This window comes from Oncorhynchus mykiss, chromosome 9 (assembly GCF_057628025.1).
Source record: "Oncorhynchus mykiss isolate SJ-2025 chromosome 9, ASM5762802v1, whole genome shotgun sequence".
NCBI lineage: Eukaryota > Metazoa > Chordata > Actinopteri > Salmoniformes > Salmonidae > Oncorhynchus > Oncorhynchus mykiss.
In genome coordinates, this window is record NC_143030.1 from 23,789,085 (window position 1) to 23,808,603 (window position 19,519).

At 40.4% G+C, this 19,519-nt stretch overlaps 1 protein-coding gene across 3 annotated transcripts in view; it reads right to left on the reverse strand.

Moving 5' to 3' along the window:
• Positions 1–19,519, reverse strand: part of LOC110531729 (phospholipid-transporting ATPase ABCA1) — a 246,423-nt gene that overhangs the window by 60,464 nt on the left and 166,440 nt on the right. For all 3 annotated transcript variants that reach the window (XM_021615071.3, XM_090183773.1, XM_021615072.3), the window contains exons 37-39: positions 4,937–5,114; positions 2,068–2,183; positions 1,420–1,564 (exon numbers count right to left, since the gene is read on the reverse strand). In XM_021615071.3, coding sequence (XP_021470746.3) covers positions 1,420–1,564; positions 2,068–2,183; positions 4,937–5,114 — 439 coding nt within the window. The remainder of the gene's footprint in view (positions 1–1,419; positions 1,565–2,067; positions 2,184–4,936; positions 5,115–19,519) is intronic.

Here is a 19,519-nt window from a genome sequence, read left to right on the forward strand (position 1 = left end):
GGATAAATGGTTTTCTTTTTGGTCCTCCCCTTCCTCCTCTGAGGAGCCTCCAATGATAAGCACGCACACACTCACTAGGGATGTGCACACACGGATAAGCACAAATGGTTTCTCTCTCTCTCTCACACACATGGGATGTGTTCTGTTAATTTGGCCAATCAAAGCGGCAACAAGGCTCAATGTGTAGCAAGTGAAGTGAGCGTTCACTAATTTAATTAAATATCTCGACTTGTAGCGAATGTTAAAATAATTCACATCGGGGATTGAACTTCATCATCATAAACACATTTCAGAGCATTTCAGAACATAAAAACAATGTTTGGACCAGGGATTTTGGCACCGCTAGGTTTCCACGCATTATCTGCCCAGCAGAGTAGACACTGGGGGCCTGGTTCCAACTTATAAAGAATGGTTAAACTAAGAAAATGTTGTCCTTAGCATAAATATATTGAAAAAAAATATACGCGCAACATGCAACAATTTCAAAGATTTTACTGAGTTAAAGTTAATTTAAGGAAATGTGTAATGGTGGTATTAATCAGCTTCTTGATATGCCACACCTGTCAGGAGGTTGGATTATCTTGGCACAGGAGAAATGCTCAGTAAGAGGGATGTAAACTAATTTGAGCACAACATTTGAGAGAAATAAGCTTTTAGGAAAATGTATGGGATTTTTTATTTCAGCTCATGAAACATGGGACCAACATTTTACATGTTGCATTTATATTTTTGTTCAGTGTATGAGTATTTTCCATGAAGTTAACTCATTGGTATCTCGGTAAGTATTGAACCAGCCATGCTTTTGCTAACTGACAATTCAGTCTAAACAAAAGCAACCATGACACTGAAAAATGGCATCTCACACTCCACCGCTCTCATTGTTCCTATCCATCTTCTTAACAATCTCTCCAGTTGTCTTTTTCTCTTAGTTGCTTTCTTTCTTTCTCTTTTCTCCGTCTTTGTCTTTTGATTCTCCAGGGAGAAAGGGAAGCTTTTGGTATGAATGAAAGATGGATGAAGCACATTCTACAAAGACACAATTCTCACCTCACAATTAAACATTAAAGTGAATTTAAGATACCACCTTTGAAACTCATCCAGTGGGTTAAAAGCAACAAAAAAAAGCAATTCCAGGAGGAAAATCTCCCTCGAACTAGTTGAAAGCCTGCACACAAATACACAGTGGTATATTGAGGAAAGGGATCAATTAGCTCGACAAAAATGTAATCACCCTGATATAATAGTCGAGTGAGCAATCGTTTCTTTGATAAATGTGTGTATTTCCATCCCAGTATGTACGGTATCAACATTAGGATAGCCAAAAGGACACAGACACCTAGCCCTTGTCACTCCGAAGCTGTCCTAATATGGACACTGTAACAATGAAGACTCAGGAAAGAGGCAACCCGCATCACCTACATCATCAGCGAACAACTCCATGACGAAGGTGGCCACGCTCCCATTGATGCCGATGAAGAGGTTGATGCAGGTCAGCACCACGTAGGCCGTGCTGGGAACGTTGAAGATAAACGAGGCTGGGTACATCATGGGTGTGATAGACCACCTGAAAACACAGATGGTTAACTGCATAGACGTTTTCTTATCTTACTATTTAAACAGCACAGTATGAAATGAGACAGGGGGAGATACATGAGGAGGGGTATACAGACTTGAAGGAACAGTTTGCACTTTAATTTCAAATCCAAAGTGCTGGAGTACAGCGCCAAAACAATGACAAATGTATCACTGTCCCAATATGTTTAGAGCTCACTGGACTGTATTGACTGTGGCACACCATGTGGAAAACTGTGAATTTGATGTTAAACAACACTCAAATATTATTTGTAGCGTTTATGAGATGTTTACTGACTAAGCGCTGTGTGGGCACAAAAGGATCTAATAAGTCAATTTGACCTTTTCGTACCGCAATACAAACATTTCAAACTTCTTGCTCCATACGAACATTACATCTATAGTCCAATCACAATGTTCTTATTTTTCATGAAACTTCTTTGAACTGAGTAAGTCAGCACATAAAAATATGGATATCATTTTGGTTCTACTTACCCATACATCATCAGTAGCAGAATCAAAGCTGGTAAGTTAGAAAGGGACACGTAGGCTTTTTGTTGGAAACACAGGAAGATGACGATGACTATTAGACACGGGACTATGTAGTTGCACTGTAATAAAGCACACAAAACCCATTAGACTGTAGTTACACTGTAATAAAGCATGTTTAGCCCCTTATTGGACTATGTAGTTACACTGTAATAAAGCATGTTTAGCCCCTTATTGGACTATGTAGTTACACTGTAATAAAGCATGTTTAGCCCCTTATTGGACTATGTAGTTACACTGTAATAAAGCATGTTTAGCCCCTTATTGGACTATGTAGTTACACTGTAATAAAGCACACAACCCCTCATTGGACTATGTAGTTACACTGTAATAAAACATGTATAATCCCTTATTAAACTTAGTTACTGTAATAAAGCACGTATAACCCCTTATTAGACTATGTAGTTACACTGTAATAAAGCATGTATAACCCCTTATTAGACTATGTAGTTACACTGTAATTAAGCACAACCCCTCATTGAACTATGTAGTTACGCAGTAATAAATCACACATAACACCTAATTAGACTATGCAGTTACACTCTCTGAAAGAAAATATGTTGAACTCCAGTAAATGTGAATTCTATAGATTAGGTTTTAATTCGCTTTTCCAGCTGCCCTCTTTCATTTGCTCATTAACAAGAAAGCAATCTATTCCCCTTCATATGAGGAGACAAGTCTGAGGCTGGCCTGACTGGACAAATCTAATGAAAACCATTTCGCAATTTGCCTAACTGTAGTACAGTTGAAGTCGGAAGTTTACATACACCTTAGCCAAATACATTTAAACTCAGTTTTTCACAATTCCTGACATTTAATCCAAGTACAAATTCCCTGTTTTAGGTCAGTTAGGATCACCACTTTATTTTAAGAATGTGAATTGTCAGAATAGTAATAGAGAGAATGATTTATTTCAGCTTTTATTTATTTCACCATATTCCAAGTGGATCCGAAGTTTACATACACTCAAATAGTATTTGGTAGCATTGCCTTTAAATGTATTAACTTGGGTCAAATGTTTCAGGGAGCCGTCCACAAGCTTCCCATAATAAGTTGGGTGAATTTTGGCCCATTCCTCCTGACAGAGCTGGTGTAACTGACTCAGGTTTGTAGGCCTCCTTGCCTGCACACACTTTTTCAGTTATGCACACATATTTTCTATAGGATTGAGGCCAGTGCTTTGTGATGGCCACTCCAATACCGTGACTTTGTTGTCCTTAAGCCATTTTGCTACAACTTTGGAAGTATGCTTGGGGTCATTGTCCATTTGGAAGACCCATTTGTGATCAACCTTTAACTTCCTGACTGATGTCTTGAGATGTTGCTTCAATATATCCACATAATTTTCTTGCCTCATGATGCCATCTATTTTGTGAAGTGCACCCGTCCCTCCTGCAGCAAAGCACCCCCACAACATGATGCTGCCACCCCTGTGCTTCATGTTTGGGATGGTGTTTTTCGGCTTACAAGCCTCACCCTTTTTTCTCCAAACAGTCATTATGGCCAAACAGTTCTATTTTTATTTCATCCAAAAAGTTTCTCCAAAAAGTACGATCTTTGTCCCCATGTGAAGTTTTTTATGGCGGTTTTGGAGCAGTGGCTTCTTCCGTGCTGAGCGGCCTTTCAGGTTATGTCGATATTGGACTTGTTTTACTGTGGATATAGATACTTTTCTACCTGTTTCCTCTACATCTTCACAAGGTCCTTTGCTGTTGTTCTGGGATTTACTTGCAAATGCTTAAGCGGAAATGCTTAAGCTCACCATCTGACAGTTTTTCGACTGCATTCCGAAAAAAATGTGACTCTCTGCATAATTACATATTATCTTTCATTTTGTTAGCATTCATCCAGCATAATAGCTAATAGTTACCTGAGTTACCTGATAGACGGTTTAACGCCATTAGGCCTGAGGGAAAGTGCTCATGTTCTACCGCTTCACATCACTTTTTGCCACTGCTAAGCTTGTTGAGCACAACAAATCGGAACAGCCGGTGTCAATAATTCAACGCTAGCCAATGACAGTTACTCAGGCATGGACTTCCGAGCAGCTATTGCGATCACAGGTATATTTGCCATTTTTCATACTTTTAGTTGAGGTTCATTCTCATCCATCCCTTCCTCACAGTGGACGGTAGAATGCAATTGCGTACCCCCTTGTGTGGTCACCAATTAGGGGTAAGATGGCGGAGAAACCGAAGGTTTGTTGGCATCAGAATCTCAGGTGCCACCAACTGCCATTGTTGCCTGACTAACCAAACTCCCTGTTCCGGCAAAACGTCATCCCACGCCCACGGATGTTTGTTTCTTCTCTGGAATGAGTCAAGATCTGAGTACCTCCTTGACAATTTCTAGAATGCAAACATATTCTAACTGTTCTGATTGGTCTCAGAAACTGATGGGTTGTGCCAGAGCCAGGACACATGTGGGTAACACAGCGTTTTGATAATCTTTCATTGGCTTTGATACTCGATTTGGTTAGAAATGATCCAATCGCTAATGACTTTGTTTTGTACAACACCCCTCATTTTGACAACACCCCAAACGACTTCAATGATGGCAGTCTCAGACTGAAGTATGTAGTGAACATAGAGCAGTGTCAGATAACTGCTGTTTTGTCCTTGAGCAAGATCTTAATTAACACCTAATGTGTTCCAGGGGCCCTTCTCTGTGGCTGACCCTGTGCCTTGCATGTGTGTATGTGTGATGTCCGGGGGGTTGGGAATGACATAAGACAGCAAAAAGACACATTTACGATTCACATTGGACAATAACGTTGAATTCTGAACTATTAAATTCTCTAATGAAGATAGCCTACAATATCCCAGGCGAAGTTGGCGACCCAGTAGACGGTCGGGTTGACGCCACTGACAAACTGCAAGTGCTTGGCCTTGCTGACACGCTCCTGGATGAGGAAGAGGACGAAGCTTGCTGGGATGAAGGACATGGCAAAGATGACACAGATGGACACCACCACATCGGTGGAGGTGGCGGCCCTGAAGGAGAGAAAACAGGAAGTTGAGTACAAGTTTGATCCTGTGTGATCTTCCAGCATGATCAATAGGTCTGGTTGATATTTCTAGAACTGGTAGAGGGTCAATTGTTTTAAAGGGGAAGTTTAGTATTTTACAATTCAATGTTAGATGATAAACCCTAATCTATGATTTGCTTTTCTTTAAACAACCACTACAAACGTCAGCTAACTCTAGCAACTGTTAGCTAAAAATACATTGTGATGGGAGCAAAACAATTGCCAAATCACCTATAAGTAAGGTCAAACCAAATAATTGAGTTTATTTCAGCCTATTTTTCCCAGGTCCCACATGACCCAATCACTGCCATGAATTTTTAACAAGCTATCGGTAGATAAAGTAAGGTGAAGGGACCTCTTAAAGAAAACCGAACAATGGATTACAGTTTCTCCCGGCCCACAGACTACTTTTAGTGTGCAGAACCATCTAGAATGAAGTTGTAAAATATTGAAATCCACCATCAAGGGTGATTGATTTTTCTAGTATCGATCCATCAATCATGAAATGTATTCATTACTCTTTCACATCTTCTGTCATGTGCTCTACAGTAACCTGGCCTAAACCCGTACAGGTCAGTCCTAAAGGACCATACAATATTTAGTCTGGTGTGTGAACAGCTTGTGTTTATAATTCTATGAGTGTTTTGTTTTCGTGCGTTTCCCATGATGCAGTCACCACTTACAAAATAGTGTTTCCCTTGTTTTGCTTCTTTCCCATTATGGATTAATGACTCACTAGGAAACAGTAGAAGTAGCCAGAGGAAAACCGAGGACACATTTGAAACCCATATACTTCCTTTACTAACAAACAAGAGCCAGAGGCCACTCAGACCTTTCACCTGACAATTAGTCCTATCAATCGAGGACTCAAGGGAGCAGATAGGGTCATAGTGGTAAAGAGGGAAAAAATCCTGTCTGAGAAATATGTTATGAACTTGACATTGCATGCATTCCAAATGGCACCCTATTCCCTATATAGTGCACTACTTTTGACCGGACCCCTATAGGCCCTTGTCAAAAGTAGTCCAGGGATCTGAGGCCAACGTCTGCTTAGCCCTCAGGGGTTGTAGATAGAGGAATGGTCAAGAGGCCTTACGGTGGAAGTAAGCCTCATAACCTTTCCAGGTGTTGAGTTTCATTCTGAGTGAAATCTCACACTTTCTGCCCCAATCTTGCCATTAATCTTGCCTTTGACCTGGAATGAACACAGATGCTACTGAAATGTTTTACCTATACTTTAGTTGCTCTGGAGAAGAGTTTCTAAAAAAGCACCAACATATCTATAACCCTGAAAGCACCAACATATTTATAACCCTGAAAGCACCAACATATTTATAACCCTGAAAGCACCAACATATCTATAACCCTGAAAGCTTCAACATATCTATAACCCTGAAAGCACCAACATATTTATAACCCTGAAAGCACCAACATATCTATAACCCTGAAAGCACCAACATATTTAGAACCCTGAAAGCACCAACATATTTATAACCCTGAAACCACCAACATATCTATAACCCTGAAAGCACCAACATATTTATAACCCTGAAAGCACCAACATATTTATAACCCTGAAAGCACCAACATATCTATAACCCTGAAAGCACCAACATATTTATAACCCTGAAAGCACCAACATATTTATAACCCTGAAAGCACCAACATATCTATAACCCTGAAAGCACCAACATATTTATAACCCTGAAAGCACCAACATATCTATAACCCTGAAAGCACCAACATATCTATAACCCTGAAAGCACCAACATATCTATAACCCTGAAAGCACCAACATATTTATAACCCTGAAAGCACCAACATATTTATAACCCTGAAAGCACCAACATATTTATAACCCTGAAAGCACCAACATATTTATAACCCTGAAAGCACCAACATATCTATAACCCTGAAAGCACCAACATATCTATAACCCTGAAAGCACCAACATATTTATAACCCTGAAAGCACCAACATATTTATAACCCTGAAAGCACCAACATATTTATAACCCTGAAAGCACCAACATATTTATAACCCTGAAAGCACCAACATATTTATAACCCTGAAAGCACCAACATATTTATAACCCTGAAAGCACCAACATATTTAGAACCCTGAAAGCACCAACATATCTATAACCCTGAAAGCACCAACATATATATAACCCTGAAAGCACCAACATATTTATAACCCTGAAAGCACCAACATATCTATAACCCTGAAAGCACCAACATATTTATAACCCTGAAAGCACCAACATATTTATAACCCTGAAAGCACCAACATATCTATAACCCTGAAAGCACCAAAATATTTATAACCCTGAAAGCACCAACATATCTATAACCCTGAAAGCACCAACATATTTATAACCCTGAAGGCACCAACATATTTAGAACCCTGAAAGCACCAACATATTTATAACCCTGAAAGCACCAACATATCTATAACCCTGAAAGCACCAACATATCTATAACCCTGAAAGCACCAACATATCTATAACCCTGAAAGCACCAACATATCTATAACCCTGAAAGCACCAACATATTTATAACCCTGAAAGCACCAACATATTTATAACCCTGAAAGCACCAACATATCTATAACCCTGAAAGCACCAACATATTTATAACCCTGAAAGCACCAACATATCTATAACCCTGAAAGCACCAACATATTTATAACCCTGAAAGCACCAACATATTTATAACCCTGAAAGCACCAACATATCTATAACCCTGAAAGCACCAACATATTTATAACCCTGAAAGCACCAACATATCTATAACCCTGAAAGCACCAACATATCTATAACCCTGAAAGCACCAACATATTTATAACCCTGAAAGCACCAACATATCTATAACCCTGAAAGCACCAACATATTTAGAACCCTGAAAGCATCAACATATTTATAACCCTGAAAGCACCAACATATTTAGAACCCTGAAAGCACCAACATATTTAGAACCCTGAAAGCACCAACATATTTATAACCCTGAAAGCATCAACATATCTATAACCCTGAAAGCACCAACATATTTAGAACCCTGAAAGCACCAACATATTTATAACCCTGAAAGCACCAACATATTTTTAACCCTGAAAGCACCAACATATCTATAACACTGAAAGCACCAACATATTTATAACCCTGAAAGCACCAACATATCTATAACCCCGAAAGCACCAACATATTTATAACCCTGAAAGCACCAACATATCTATAACCCTGAAAGCACCAACATATCTATAACCCTGAAAGCATCAAAATATTTATAACCCTGAAAGCACCAACATATTTATAACCCTGAAAGCACCAACATATTTATAACCCTGAAAGCACCAACATATCTATAACCCTGAAAGCACCAACATATTTATAACCCTGAAAGCACCAACATATCTATAACCCTGAAAGCACCAACATATCTATAACCCTGAAAGCACCAACATATCTATAACCCTGAAAGCACCAACATATCTATAACCCTGAAAGCACCAACATATTTATAACCCTGAAAGCACCAACATATTTATAACCCTGAAAGCACCAACATATTTATAACCCTGAAAGCACCAACATATTTATAACCCTGAAAGCACCAACATATTTATAACCCTGAAAGCACCAACATATCTATAACCCTGAAAGCACCAACATATCTATAACCCTGAAAGCACCAACATATTTATAACCCTGAAAGCACCAACATATTTATAACCCTGAAAGCACCAACATATTTATAACCCTGAAAGCACCAACATATTTATAACCCTGAAAGCACCAACATATTTAGAACCCTGAAAGCACCAACATATCTATAACCCTGAAAGCACCAACATATATATAACCCTGAAAGCACCAACATATTTATAACCCTGAAAGCACCAACATATCTATAACCCTGAAAGCACCAACATATTTATAACCCTGAAAGCACCAACATATTTATAACCCTGAAAGCACCAACATATCTATAACCCTGAAAGCACCAAAATATTTATAACCCTGAAAGCACCAACATATCTATAACCCTGAAAGCACCAACATATTTATAACCCTGAAAGCACCAACATATTTAGAACCCTGAAAGCACCAACATATTTATAACCCTGAAAGCACCAACATATCTATAACCCTGAAAGCACCAACATATCTATAACCCTGAAAGCACCAACATATCTATAACCCTGAAAGCACCAACATATCTATAACCCTGAAAGCACCAACATATTTATAACCCTGAAAGCACCAACATATTTATAACCCTGAAAGCACCAACATATCTATAACCCTGAAAGCACCAACATATTTATAACCCTGAAAGCACCAACATATCTATAACCCTGAAAGCACCAACATATTTATAACCCTGAAAGCACCAACATATTTATAACCCTGAAAGCACCAACATATTTATAACCCTGAAAGCACCAACATATCTATAACCCTGAAAGCACCAACATATCTATAACCCTGAAAGCACCAACATATCTATAACCCTGAAAGCACCAACATATTTATAACCCTGAAAGCACCAACATATCTATAACCCTGAAAGCACCAACATATTTAGAACCCTGAAAGCATCAACATATTTATAACCCTGAAAGCACCAACATATTTAGAACCCTGAAAGCACCAACATATTTAGAACCCTGAAAGCACCAACATATTTATAACCCTGAAAGCATCAACATATCTATAACCCTGAAAGCACCAACATATTTAGAACCCTGAAAGCACCAACATATTTATAACCCTGAAAGCACCAACATATTTTTAACCCTGAAAGCACCAACATATCTATAACACTGAAAGCACCAACATATTTATAACCCTGAAAGCACCAACATATCTATAACCCTGAAAGCACCAACATATTTATAACCCTCAAAGCACCAACATATCTATAACCCTGAAAGCACCAACATATCTATAACCCTGAAAGCATCAAAATATTTATAACCCTGAAAGCACCAACATATTTATAACCCTGAAAGCACCAACATATTTATAACCCTGAAAGCACCAACATATCTATAACCCTGAAAGCACCAACATATTTATAACCCTGAAAGCACCAACATATCTATAACCCTGAAAGCACCAACGTATCTATAACCCTGAAAGCACCAACATATCTATAACCCTGAAAGCACCAACATATCTATAACCCTGAAAGCACCAACATATTTATAACCCTGAAAGCACCAACATATCTATAACCCTGAAAGCACCAACATATTTATAACCCTGAAAGCACCAACATATTTATAACCCTGAAAGCACCAACATATCTATAACCCTGAAAGCACCAACATATCTATAACCCTGAAAGCACCAACATATTTATAACCCTGAAAGCACCAACATATCTATAACCCTGAAAGCACCAACATATCTATAACCCTGAAAGCACCAACATATCTATAACCCTGAAAGCACCAACAGGAGTCATTTTTTATGGTGATGATTGTATGTCAAGTTGTAACACTTTTTCTTATATTACCCTTTTGTGACACAAGTAAATGGTTTAAAGTCCCTTAAATAAACATTTCAAAAAGATACACACATTTACAGTCACATTTGTCGCAAAAAAAAGTATACGCTTTTGTATGTTTTTCATGTTTCGAACAGTTATTTTGATCAATTTCCTTCAAAGCAACATTCAAAATGCTGTGTTTCTGTGATACTCAGAGGCTGATAAATTGGTGATAAATTGGTGATTAAGCTAACCTGACACACCGGTACAACCTAAGATGACTGCTGATATGAGTGATATGGGCAGCGGTGCCATCGGACTTAAAGCTCTAACTTTGTAACGCTATGGACTATCAACTCACGTCCAATGGCGAAGGTGCATAAAGATGGAGGAATTCCGATAGGACGTCCTTGTTTTTAGACGTAACTACAGCGCGCGACAGGGTTAAATATGTCAATAGTATTGGGATCAAGTTTACTGTGCTACTGCTAAAACAAGCAAAAAAAGTAATGGAAACTCTGAGAGCACTGTCTGATATGGCAAACTTAGCAAATAAAGCATTCGTGGTAAGTACAGATGGGCCGGCAACTTTATGCATGTCCGCTATTGCATCTGAAATGTGAGACTCTCAACTTGGTACAGAGACATTGACTGAAAGCTAAAAATGTATTCACATTTTGTAGTTATTTTTCAGTTATAGTGGCTGCCACGGCCCCAAGGTGCCAAATTAGGGGTGGCTCCATATCTATATATTTTCAGGGTACTTACATCTACCTCTGTGACAAATGTGGTGCTTTTATCTCAAAGTGAACTATTGAGTCAAACTGTTCAGTTTAGACACACCACTAGTACACAAAGTGGGGATTATTTTTCATTTCTCCATATTAAACTTTTCACACGTGAGTTACAAATATCTTACGGTCGGTCGCAGCAGTGCCAGTTATTTTATGCACGTGATGTCAGAATGCGCTCACTGTTTCAAATGGTCCTCTCTTCTCATCTTTGTTTGACGCGGGAAAAAACAAACATGTTGGAGCGCAAACTACCCATCGTCAGATTACTTTCGATTTTCAGAAAGTGTTTTACTAAATTATTTTGATCCATGGTGAGCTCACCCATGATGTGATGAATTGTAAATAGTAATTGCTTTTAGCTAATTGATATTGTGGTTGCTGTCAGCTGAGAGTTAGCTAAATATGACCACTTTCCTCAGTCTTTCCTCAGTTAGCGCGAGGACTAATGTAGCCTACATTTTTCCAGTTTGGATGATTGTGCTGCGCTGTCGCTACTTCTGTGAATGTCTGAACATTGCATCCAAAATAAAACGGTCACATTCTGTACATAACTGTGTAAGGACTGTGCTTGTGCAAAATGTTTCTGTGAAAAAAACAGTGTGGCCTGCTCAAACGCTGACTTGCGTCAATCGAAACTGGACATTCTAAATAAGCATTCTAATTACACCGGGTTGTACGCACGCTGCAGATAACATGAAATCTGTTATATAAATATTCATACACATAGCTCATATAAACAAAGACATTCCGTCGTAAGAACACATACACCCAGCCATAAGACTGACCCCCTCTTCCTTATATAAACACACATCTCATCTCCCTCTAACTGGCCGGTCCCAAGAGCAAAGAACTTTTGCTGTGCACCAATGGGGCCCGCTCTGGCTAGAGCAAGGCCCGCCTCCAACCCTCCGACCAGTCAAGAAGACCGAAACGACAAGACTCCACCTACTTTATTCTATGTATAAAAATGTATGTAACCATTGTATAGGCCTCTTTTTCACCTGGCTCCTTGCCGAGTTATGTAAAACTGCGGGACAAGATATCTCTGACTCATTAAAACTGTCTTTTGTTACAACTGAAATCCACTCTGTCCAGCGTCCGTGATTTGGTCTCAACTCTCCAGTATTTGAACACTAACAAAATTGGTAGCAGAGGATGGTTGTTCTTGAATTCGATCTATTATAAGTTAGTGTGAGAGGACGAGACTGATCACGGCTAAAAAATTAGACGGAAGAGTGACTTCCCCAGCCATTCATCTTGCCTCAGGAAATCTGATCGGAGCGCTCTATATAAAGGTGAGCAGAGCCCGTTATATCGAAATCTGCATATTGTATTATAGCCTAAACCAAATTTTGATCAGAAAGTACTGGGCGTGAGTATGAATCGGTGCCCAAATTTTTACATAAGAACCTAAGACATTGATCGGGGAGATCTTGTTTTGCTCGTTTTTATTTTTTATTTGTATTTTTATTTTTTATCAATTGGCCTATTATTAGAAGTGTAGTATGCATGTAAAAGTTCCTATTAAATAAGTGCTTACTGTTTAATTGGTTGTGTTTAGAAGTGTAGTATGCACGTAAAAGTTCCTATTGAATAAGTTCTAAACTGTTTAATTGGTTGTGTTTAGAGATTTAGTTAATTAATAGATCGACTGAATCTGCATGTAAAAGATCCTATTGAATGAGTTGTAAACTGTTTAATTGGTTATGTTAGAGGTGTAGTCGAATAGATATAGGATATGTAAGTTTGGCCTTCCACAAGACAGAGATCGGGAATGATGTGGCTATTGCACATCAAACAATAAACATAATATGAACCAGAGTTGACATTCCATGATTTGGAGATGGGGGAAATTAAATTGAAAGAAACGTTTGTCGCGGAGTAGGTTGGGATACGTAACTGGGCTATTATGCACACGTGCTGGTAGACAAAGCCACCTTAGTATCGAATGGAATACTGATTTTCGTTTTTTTCATTCCTGTTGATATTGCCTAAAGTTTAAAATTATTCTGACAATTGCTATAGAATCGCTGGAATTTACTGATATAAGTTCATAAAGGAACTTACTGAATTGTTTCTAGAAAGTATTTAAATAAGCCGCCGAGCTTAGTACAGACTTTGTTTGACAGACGCTAAAAGCTACACACTGATTTTTGGGTTTTTCTATTCTATCTATATTTCCTAAAGAGCTAGAATTACTCTGAAAATTGTTATAGAACCGCATATATTCACTGATATATTGTTCCAAAAGGAAATCGCAGAATCATTTATAGAAAATACCTAAACGAATCGCTGAACAAATTCAAATGGTGAAATACACACGTGGCGGGCGTCACATACTGATAACCCCCTTTGTCTCGACCAGGGACAGGCTAAGCATACAACGATATAAATAAACACCACATAGTAAGGATTGGATATACCTAAATAACGCATTATACACATTATCAGACGACTTAGATAAAATGTCTGCAGCCATCACGCCCAAACAAATGATTGCAGTAGAAACTCAAGACCAAGGGGAGCAGCCAGATAACACTCAGATCGTGGCACAGACTGTCTCTCAGATGATCCAACAGCAGGCAGCCCCACCACCCCATTACCCTCCCCCACAGCGGTATATCCTGCAACGGCAACGGGCTCAACGAGGCCCTTACACTGGACCATACAGAGGGGGAAACTACCAGTGTTTTAACTGCGGAATTACCGGTCATTTTGCTAGAGATTGCATGAAACCACTCTCCCCGCAGCAACAGCAATGGAGAGCAAGAGGAAGTGGGGGAAACCCACCTCTGCAACATCAGCAACCAGGACCCACACCCATGCATCAGCAACAGCCAGCATACAACCACCCAGAATCTAGCCACATGCAGCAGGAGCAGCAAGATTACAACTAACCCTCCCACTTCAACACCTGATCACCCAGTAAGAATGATGAGGATGCCACTCCTGCCGATGACCACACTGTCTGAAGCCCAAGAAGTGTACTGGCTAAAATGCCTACCCACAGGGCCTGCCACCCCTCACATCCAGTTTAAGTTCAACCAACTGAAAGCTCAAATCTACACTCTGCACCCATATAAGACTCCCCAAGCTGAGATCCATTGCACACTCAATGCAACAGAAACTGATGACTGCCTCTACACTGCAGACTGGGACGAAGACATGATGCACCTGACCCCACCTATCAGGTGTTGTACCATTGGGTGTGGCCCAGAGGGGGTGGCAGCACCGGTCATCCTACGATCAAGGAACCTCCATGCACCCCTGGCCTGGACGGCTGAAGCATCAACAGCCATAGCACTCCTGAAAACAGATCTATCAGCGGCAGCAGCTCTGACTGCACCTGACTACAAGAACAAGTTCCATTTGGATGTTTCTGGAAGGGAAGGATTCACCTCATCCGTCGTATTCCAGAAACAAGAGGGGGAGAGAAGGGTCTTGATGTACTACTCTTCAAACTTGACCACATTGAGGTAGGACAGTCAACATGCTCCAGATACGTTGCTGCAGTAGCAAAAGCTATTGAAAAAACAGCTCACCTCGTGATGGCACCCTTCAATCAGCCATCATCCCTCAACCAGCATCGGCCAAATTAGCTGAAATCATCGGATTGACGCAGGTCCTCATCAGAGGAAAAGGAAAGACTGAATATCTATACAGACTCAGCCCATGCCCATGAAGCAGGCCACACTGATGGACCCAGAACTTTTATGAGAAACACATGGCCCCACACACGAAGGCAAACTAAAGACCCTCCAAAAAGGCCTCGCACATCTGGTGGCACCCTCACATAAAAAATATGACTGACTTATTTTATGACGATGATTTATTTTGTGACGAATGCAATGGTTGTGACAGACACAACCCAAAGAAACCATATCAAACACCAATGGGCTCATACGTAATACCTAATGCATGTTTTCAGGATATTAGTATAGACTACACCGACATGGGCCCCGAAAATGTATCTAAAGGCAAACTCTATCTCCTAGTCATAGTAGATAGGTTCTCCAAATGGGTAGAGGCAATACTAACAAAAGGGGAGGATGCTAGGTCAGTCTTTAAGTGGCTACAAACCAAACTAATACCCAGGTATGGCATCCCAAGACAAATCAAATTTGACAAATGGCTTACATTTAACAAACACCTGAGACAGGTGGAAGAAAGATTTGGCATAACCCACAGTTTTGGATCTGTGTACAGGCCCCAATCCCAAAATCTGGTGGAACGTCAAACCAAAAGCAAAAGCTAAGATAGCTAAAGTATGTGCCTCATGGGATAATGACTGGTAGAGTCATGCATGGTCCACCAAGGGAGGGAGGTCATATGCCCGCCCTTGATGTACAACAAATTGTAATGTCTAATTATGTGAAAAAACTGACGGTTCTCTCTGCAGCACTCTCTACCCAGGTTCACAAGGTCCAGGAGGGGGAGCTGCCGGGGGACACGCCACTACTGAAGGTAAAGGTTGGTGACGGGGTGAGGGTTACAGTCCACAAGAGAAAGTGGCTGGTACCCAGGTGGACTGGACCGTACGAAGTGAAGGAGGTTACTTCACACTCAGTCCAGGTCAAAGGTAAATCAGGCACACCTTGGCACCGCCTTACACATTGCACCCCAGCCCCAATTCCTTCTAGAACACTGACTGAAGTCAGAGCTGATTTGAGCGGCCTAAATTCGATTCCAAATGAAGACACTCCTTCCTCAGGTGATGCGGCATCAAACTCCGCCTCCCCTGAGAAGGGAACCTCGCCCAGTTAGAGGGAAATTTCTCCCTCTCTGGGTGAGGCTGGGGATATCTGGTCCCTTATTTGTGATATTCATACTGATATTTGGAGTAACCCTAGGACTTTCACATGGTTAATTGAACAACTACTTCACCCTGCCACATCACATACACCAACCCCTACACATGTCCCTAACTCCTTTCCTGATATCACTCCCTCCAATCACTCCCGTCCCAAACGTAGCACTACACCTACAGACCCACCATGCAAACCAGACAAGGTTAGGAGCACCACCTTATGTATACCCACGATTGCAACCGCCACCTTTCTGCTATAGTTTTCACGTCTAATAGACGTGAAGAGGGGGATTTGTTATATAAATATTCATACACATAGCTCATATAAACAAAGACATTCCGTCGTAAGAACACATACACCCAGCCATAAGACTGACCCCCTCTTCCTTATATAAACACACATCTCATCTCCCTCTAACTGGCCGGTCCCAAGAGCAAAGAACTTTTGCTGTGCACCAATGGGGCCCGCTCTGGCTAGAGCAAGGCCCGCCTCCAACCCTCCGACCAGTCAAGAAGACCGAAACGACAAGACTCCACCTACTTTATTCTATGTATAAAAATGTATGTAACCATTGTATAGGCCTCTTTTTCACCTGGCTCCTTGCCGAGTTATGTAAAACTGCGGGACAAGATATCTCTGACTCATTAAAACTGTCTTTTGTTACAACTGAAATCCACTCTGTCCAGCGTCCGTGATTTGGTCTCAACTCTCCAGTATTTGAACACTAACAAATCATAGAACATTTTATAATACTTTTTTCACTAGTTGCTTGACAAAGTCCTTACATTTTAGGAGGATAAAAAAATTGGTTTCGAAATTATGTTTTTGTCATCTTGGTGCTTTTTGGGTTAATGACTAAAATTAAATCAAAGGTCGAGTATTAGCATACAAGTCCCATATGGTTTTATTTATAGGTAAAATATGGCTGGTTGGACCAATTCTATCTATGTTCTATGATATACTGTTAGTTTATGTATTAGCTTGTTACCAATAGATGACTCAGTTTGACTGAATTCTCTTTTTGACTAGCAATCAGGCCAAACTACTGAAAACATTTCCGAGAACCAATGACGATTCTTCATGGAAACTCTTGATCCTCCATGCTGTTTGAATATCATTCACCCCGCTAAAGGCATGTTGTGCTTTCTTGCCTTCCATACTTTCACATTCTGTCAATTCAGAGCTCCTGCTGGTCTCTTTTGATGAATAGATCCCCCTCTTTCTGCTCTCTGCTGTCACATCTAACAGAGTTTCGGGTATGAGGAGGTTTTGGAAGTTCACAAACAAGAGATGGAAACTGCACCAGGAGAGGTGCTGGACGTTTGAGGTCAAAGGTCATTCAACAGCACTTCAATTATTCATGTTAGCTGGTATGGAGTGGGCCAAAATAAAAAATCTTCCTCCAACTGGATTTCTTCTTTGCTATTTTATCCACATTGAAGAAGAAACACTAGAGGAGTTGGCGATTATAGATGTTACGGTCTTAGTTACCCCCCTGTGTAGTTTATTAGCTAATTGCAGATTGCAGGCAGTGGGCGACCACGTCTTTAGCTTAAGATCAACCGAGAGGCTCAAAGAGTTCATCTCTTTACCAACTCACTTGCGAGGGGCAAGACGCAACCGTTTCTCTTTCCTCAGAAGCTGCTGACCTCTCCTTCATAAGAATAAATCTTAATTTCCAATGTGTTGCTGTCAAAACTTCCTTGCTGCGTCCGCTTATTGAGCTGTGAACCAGACTACAGTATATTCTACCACCTCCTCGCACACACACACACAGACAGACAGGCAGGCAGGCACACACACACACAAACGTCCCTCCTCCCTCCCCACCCTGCCACAATCTCTCACCAGACTTCATGCCAGATAATTAACATATTACATTAGTTATCAGGTGCAGCCCCGCCATGGCCTGGACGTAATTGGGATGCGTAAACATGAAATAATTTACGCAGTGGGTGCTACCCCACTTTCAACAGTTTTCAACAGGCTTATCTAGACCGCACTCAACAGGGCCAAAGATTAGTTGAGGCAAGTGATTGGCTAATGAGGTAACCCTGAACAAGGACTAGCGGCTTATCACTGTGAGGGAACACGCACCCTGCTAGTAAAGTAACAAACTGTATAGTTTAGGAGAAGCTTTTAATGTGTTTTAATGTGCCTGGTCTTTCCAGTTGAGCGTGTGTGTTTTTCAATTGTATAGGTAAACAATTTTCCATTCCAGTATATGTAGCCATAATGCAAATCTGTTCATTCTATTGAACACTGAGGGACTAGTTGTCCAAATAATTACTAGTTTGTCAACATCTGTTTGGTGCTACCAACGTAAAAAAAAAAAGTAAGAAAAAAAAGAAAAAAAGGAAACTCATGACAAAGGATGTTTCTTTCTAACTACCCGGAAAAACGAATACCTTCTGTGAAGACCGTATGCAAAGCCCTAAATGTCAAGCTCTCTTTTATTAAAGGACATTGGAGATTTAGTGACTGAACAGGTCTCTCTCTGATTCACTGAAGGCAAGCTCCAGGTCACATAGAACCACCATGATGATTTACTGTGTCTTCTTACGCTAGCAGAGCACTGCGGTCAGTCAAACAAAATGCCTGGACAGAAGCTATCCCCGAACACAACCACCCCTCCGTGTTTCCCCATCTGATACATTGAAAACCATACTTTGACTGGGAAACAACTATTGAATTAAGGCAATGATGCAGGGACACGAGCACGATCACATAGGACACGGACACCCTAGCTTTTTTTCCTTTAGTAATTCATTTTACATGGAAGGAGAATCCCAAGTTAATCTCTAGATCATGGATAATAAATTACAGGCAGGGCCCACATGGAGATTGAGAGAGCAAGAGAGAGAGAGAGACAAAGAGACACAAACAGAGAAAGAAAGAGAGATGTGTCTTGAGTTGAATTTATGGGTTGGAAGCTGTCGTAATTATCTTCTAGCCAAGCCAGCTTCTCTCTCTAATTCACCACTGTTGCTAACACCCGGCCACTACATAAATACCTTACTTGGTACCACAACAAAGGAACAAGGAATTAAATGGTATCTGTGGCATGATTGATCGAGTCCACAGGATCTCATCAGGTTTCAACTTCGAAACGGACATTTCAGCAAACAAAGTGTGAAAACTAAGCATCTACAGAGAAAGATGTACAGGACAACAGAAATAGAGCTTAATGTTTTGCTCTGTAAATGTTATGCTATGCTACAGGTAACTGCCAAAATAATGGAAACATGAGTAAATGAGGGATACAAAGTAAAT